At 32.1% G+C, this 6,346-nt stretch overlaps 1 protein-coding gene across 2 annotated transcripts; it reads right to left on the minus strand.

Moving 5' to 3' along the window:
• Nucleotides 1-738: 738 nt before the first annotated feature.
• Nucleotides 739-4,915, minus strand: LOC144561736 (beta-glucosidase 25-like). 2 transcript variants are annotated; one of them, XM_078310825.1, is made up of 13 exons: nt 4,766-4,915; nt 4,572-4,638; nt 4,411-4,469; nt 4,114-4,189; nt 3,649-3,720; nt 3,339-3,426; nt 2,760-3,015; nt 2,427-2,542; nt 1,824-2,047; nt 1,657-1,688; nt 1,455-1,557; nt 1,259-1,367; nt 739-1,057 (listed from the first exon to the last, which is right to left on the minus strand). In XM_078310825.1, exons 1-13 carry the CDS (start codon nt 4,880-4,882, stop codon nt 859-861), a joined length of 1,518 nt encoding a protein of 505 aa, XP_078166951.1. In that variant the 5' UTR covers nt 4,883-4,915; the 3' UTR covers nt 739-858. The 2 variants fall into 2 exon arrangements, with proteins under 2 accessions (XP_078166951.1, XP_078166950.1); XM_078310824.1 differs by having other exon boundaries at nt 4,381-4,469.
• Nucleotides 4,916-6,346: the final 1,431 nt, after the last annotated feature.

Here is a 6,346-nt window from a genome sequence, read left to right on the forward strand (position 1 = left end):
TGTCTAAACTCAAAAATTAAGTTATTTTAGAAGATCCGGACCCGAATAGGCACGGTACACGTTGGTCACGCAGAAGTTGAGATATCACAGAGGATACACACCGGAATTCGTATCCTCTGAGATATCTCAAACTTTGTGTTACTTTATGGAAAATCCCAACCGTTTAAATACGTTCTGCACGAATCTCAAATCACACATAATACTGACCCCCTACATCACCCCCGAATAGGCACCGGACACGTCGATCACGCAAAAGTTGAGATATCTGAGAGGATACGCACTCTACGCACCAGGGGTATGCAACAGGCCCTGAACTATATCCAAAATTTACAGGCTATACAACAGACCCGAACCAAGCCCATTTATAATGCATCCGTAGATCGTTTAATTAATGAGGGAGACGGCAAAGCAAGGCCGTTTATTTTACCGTCTCTATTAACTATTATCCAGTATATTATTCTTGTTCTTACACAATATAGTAATATACACTTAAATCTGAAAAGGTCCCTCGTGATGAAATAATGTTCACACCTTATTTATGAAAACATGATGTATGAATGACATTTTTTTATGTATATGTTTTGTTTAATTATCTAAATTAAATTTGTGTTCTCGGATATTTTTCAATGATACACATGATACGGCTTGGCTACTATGCATCCGTATCCGATTTATTTGCATCCCTAAATTTGAAATACATTTACTAAATCTCACATACAATCTTTAACTATTTATCAATTATGATAAATGCAAATTCACATAAATTAAATAAAATTATAACTAATTACATTTGGAGCTTTGGTTATGATAAATATACAACTAGTATAGAAGATAAATTACATGTTTAAAAAATACGTTTCAATTTGTGAAATCCAATTTGGATTCAGATACTTGAAGAAATTGCTTGAACCACTGTACAGAAGCTTTGGGTATCCTTGTCAGGTTATTTTTGTAATCAATGTAATATAAGCCGAAGCGAACTGTGTATCCTGAGTTCCATTCCCAGTTGTCGAGCAGCGACCACACAAAATATCCTCTTACTTTGCATCCATCCTCTCTACAATTAAAAAAGAAGACACATTTATATAAAAAAAAATGAAATTCTTGTACCAGTTCCTGACAATCATGAATTCATGAAAGATGTCGGTAAGGACCAATGTTTAGAAATTGTAACATAATATGATAAATAAGAAGAAAAAGTATGCAAAAATACAGTATTGTTGATTGTTGTTTTTGCCAATAAGTCCAGAGGTTATACCTTATTGTAGAAAGCAAGCTCTTAAGATAATCATTATGGTAGCTTATCCTCTTTTCGTCTTGTAAAACTTTCTCTATGCTTGCAAACGGATGGTTTGCTTCATCCATTCCTGAAATTTTGTATATTATAATGAACTATATTTTAAAAAAATTTCTATTGAATTTGTTGAAATGTCGTGTCTGGCAAATAATCTCACCGTTTTCAGTAATAAAAATCTCTGGGTTTTTGTAGTTCTCCTTGATATACTTCAATAACTTACCAAGACCCCAGGGTACTACATGCAACCAGTGTGATCCTGCCTATAATATGCACAAATTTGAAATAAGTACAAAAAAGAACTGACAATTAAAGTGTGTTACATATATTTCAATTGCTTAGCAGCAGGGTCTACAGGATACCTTTTCTCCAATAATCCTTCCATGCCTATATGCTGTTAAAAAATTAAACAGAAAAAAATGTAATGGCAATTAAATTATAAGACCAGTGACTATGATTAATTTTTATTAAATATTACACCAGTTTCCTCTTTTTGTTAACACAATGTACTACTTGGAAGTTGCCGTACCAGTTTTTATGATGGCCGAATCAGTCTGAGCATCATCCATGATTAATTTCCTTACCCTCGTTCTATCATTTCTTACATACAATGAGGTGTAGTGATTTACTCCTAGAAAATTGATTGAACCAGCAACCAATTTTGACTCTGAGTTCGAAAATTGGGGTAGCCTTGCGCCCACTAGACTCTGCATTGAGGTCGGATATTCCCCATATATTAAGGGACCTAAGAACCTGATTTTTAAATATCTCAGTAACATGTTTTATTTGTTATAACATTTCTTTGTTGTAAAATTTCCAGTTTGTATTTGTACCTCAAAAAGGTGAAATTGATTGGCAAACACACTTCTATGAAATGGTAAACACTATAAGGTTATATAATTTCTAAGCATGTGCCAAAAGCAAGTTTATTATGGCATCTTTCAGTTAATAGAAATACTGTAAATATATCTTCTTTTTCTGGTATGTTCAAACAGGCAAAAAGATAGATAATGAAAGCATTGTAAATTAATCAACATTTTCAGGTCTGATAACGGCATAAAATAAATCCAGCAATTTCCAAGAATACATAGACAAATCTTATTTATAGTAAAATTATGTGAATTATACTTACCATCCTAGCTCAAAATCCATAGCCCTCTGAGCCGCGTCAATGTCTTCTTGTACATTAGATAATGGTTCGTACCATTTTGAGTTTAGAGCAATTCCAATAATACCCCCCTGCTTTTCCTGCATTGACATGTAGGGTTGTTAAGTCATCACTTTAGTGTCAAAAGATTAGTCCATAAATTGGGAGGTCGCAGGTTCGAAACTCGGATGGGCATTCCTAGTGGATATTAAAAAAAAGTCCATAAAAATTAGGCTAATTAAGTTCTTTCTATTCCAATAGCTTGGGTCAATTTTCATATCAACATACCAACATGTACGGGCTTACTAAAAGAAGTACCTTGAAATGTCTTTTATAAATGTGGAATGCATTCGCATGAGACAGGATAATATTGTGGGCCGCGATGTAAGGTTCAGTAGACGAATTCCCTTCTCTACAGAATATGTGAGAGAGGATTGAGCAGCGTCCAGGCGCCTGAAGACCTGTATCGTAACCCTCGATTGACGCCCCTTGTGGTTCGTTTATTGTTATCCAATGCTTCACTCTGTCTCCGAACTCCTTAAAACAAGTATACGCATAATGTCCGAAATCTTCCCTGAATCAGTACACATATATCTATTCTTTTAGTGTCTGTTAGGCTTGAGTTTAGTTTGGTTCCTGAGTTAACTCATACTGTTATTAAGTACACATAAATACTGGTACATATTCGTGCATTTCATTCAATATTTCTGTATTAATTATATTATGATGCCACCAGACATTTCATTGTAAGTAGGTTGGTGTTTTATTTTATTTTTTTACTTTTTTAGCATGTTACCAGAATGAACTTGAACCTAATTGACAGGCTTGTTTTGTGGTTATATGTATTTTATGAATGTATATTTTGTCTGAAAGATTTATATTAATCCTTGTTCTTACACAATTTGACTGTCTAGCCAGCCACCATATTTATCCTGAAGAGCTTGTGGTAGATCCCAGTGATAGACTGTTACATATGGTTCTATACCTGTACAAAGTAACAGAATTAATACATGCATGTGTGATATAATTGGAGAGTATAATTACTAAGAATCCTAATTATTAATTTATTTATTTTTGCAAAATTAAGAAAGAAACCTTTTTTTTTTTAATTAAATTCAACTAATAATATGAGCCTTCAACTTTGAAGTACCCAACTACTGCTGCAACAAAATAAAGAAGATTCAACTGAGAAATTTATATGTGAGACCTTTGGCCAGTAGCTCATTAATGAGGCTATTGTAGTATCTTATTCCTTCTGGATTGGGGTCTCCTGTCCCATCTACAATTCCAAAATTATGTCAATTATTTATTACAATCAGATGAACTTCTTTAAACTTAAATCTTATTAAACTGACAGATGTGCCTCATTATCCACAGAAAATAATATAAAAAGAGAACCCTATTGATAGGTAGTTTGACTTTGATTATAAGTTGTATTATTTTTTTTGTCAGTACTACATATATACTTCAGTAGTTATCTGAAACGTGGCTGAACAGAGTTGGTCAGAATTACAATATATGGTACAAGTACAATTTTTGACGCACATATAAAACATGCAATATGAAATGCCTCCCAAAGGAGTCTTTCAAGATAAGCTTGAAGTTACATCCTAAAACACTAGAAGACATTAATTCGTACAAGTAGAAAACAAAATGGAATTTGTTGACATACTTGGAAAGATTCTGGACCATGAAATGGAGAAGCGGTAGGCATCCATGCCCATGTCCTTCATCAAATCCACATCACTCTGCATTTTTACAGATTTACCCCTCTTTAATCTTTTATTATACAAATATCTTATACATCTCAAACTTCATCAAAATCCTTATTTGTAAAAATCAATCATAAACAGAACAAAGAAAAAATGGAAAATTTGTAGAGAAATTGATTATTGATGGATGCTAATTGAAAGAATGGAATAGGAGAAAGAAATTCGACAATGTAGTGTAGATTATGTTGGCTACTAACTTGATACCGGTGATAGTGATCGACTGCTATATTCGCATTGCTGAAATCCAATACCCTTCCTGCTCAAAATCTCAGGTCTCCTTAAACCTTTCAAATTATTCAATTTGACAAATAATAAAAACTAAAAAGATATATATATATATTAATTATATGACAGAAACCTGGTTTACTGATCAGTGTATCCCATATGCTAACCCCTCTGCTGCCTTCATCCACAGCTCCTTCATACTTTAAATACAAACCAAAAATGGGAATTAGGCTTGAGAAATAAGAAATACAATTTTTCAGTATCCACCACTAATGGATATCTATCTCTAAAGAGAGAAATATCATGTATGATTAATTATGTGTATACCTGATATGCTGAAGAGGCTGTTCCAAATACAAAGCCAGAAGGGAAATTATCTCTACTTAAAGCTTCACCAGTTGCAACCAACCCAATTAGAAGATAATATACTAGTACCAAAGCCATTGTACCGGGTCTATTCAGCAAATGTTATATTTATACCAGCAAGTTTAGTCCTTTTTCTGGAACTTTTTCAAAAGCAACGGGAATAAATATTAAATAAGTACAAAGAAGTCTTTGTACTTATTAAAGAAGTCTCGGTAGCATTTAAAAAAGAAAAAGAAAAGAAGAAGAAGTCTTGGTAAATCCTCTCCCTTCCTTATAGAAATGGATTCATCCTGTTATCTCTTTGATTCACGGTTCTTACCAGTCTATGAAAGTTGAATAGTTGATAGACTGGTTTACCGAGTATTATAGGCTTTTATAGCTTATAAGGAATAAATGATAAATTGACAACATATGATTTCAAAGTATGAAGAGCCGCGTCTATTTACAAATTAACAACATATAATTTTAAAGTATGAAGAACCACATCTATTGACAAATTGACAACATATTATTTTAAAGTACGAAGAATCACGTCTTTTACAATTGGCTAAGGAATTATTTTTCGTAAAAAGGTCACATATTCAAAATTGAATACTCTTATTAGGAATGATTTAAGAAATAATAATCATCATCATCATATTTTATTTCTGGCTTACCCCAATTTGTTTGAGACTAAAGACTTGATTGTTGTTATTGTTGTTATTGTTGTTGTTGTAATCATCATCGTATTTTCACAAAAATATATAATATTTTTCTTTAAAAAGAAAAGATGATCATAACCACCAGTTTTATTAGAAACTAGATCAAAGAATCAATAATATAGCACTCAATAACCATAAGAAAAAAAAATATTTAAACTAGAATTAGAATGTAAAAAAGATTTAAGAACTTTAGTCCTCATCTCATTCTCATAGAATTTTTTTTAAAAAAAATAAGAGGTCATCGTACCATCGGTTTCATTGAAACTAAATCAAAGTATCAATTGTAATTAAGGGTGACTAAGTCACTCCTATAATTTTAAAATTTTAATTATGTATATTAAAAGATCCGTTTGTTTAAAGATTTTATATAATTTAGCCTTATTTATAAAATGACAAATGTGTACTTGTAGTATAATAGTTAGAGTCCTAGATGTTTGTGAGGTTTTGGATTCAATTTCCACTGTCACAATTTTTTTTGCCTTTCCACATATATTTTATAGTTTAGCTCTCTCATATTTAAATTTTCTAGTTCTGCCCTGTCAATTGTATGACACTTCAATATTCATGAGAACAAAAAAGATTATATCCATAGTAGAATTAGAACGTATCAAAATATTTTAAAAAACAACATAGTGAGAAAAAAGAAGTCCATATTAAATTTACCTTCAAACTAATGAACATTTTCACCTCCGTATCCAAACCCTTCTCTTACTCTGCCTTTAATCTTACCAAGGAATTGTTATCTAAACATGCACAATCCTTAAATGGAATCGTATCCTTTGCGGAGCTGTGCAGAGCTTTTAATTTGGTTTATTCATTTTGAATCGAGCGGATCAGATCA

The sequence above is a fragment of the Carex rostrata genome, chromosome 11, assembly GCF_964058835.1.
Source record: "Carex rostrata chromosome 11, lpCarRost1.2, whole genome shotgun sequence".
Classification (NCBI taxonomy): Eukaryota; Viridiplantae; Streptophyta; class Magnoliopsida; order Poales; family Cyperaceae; genus Carex; species Carex rostrata.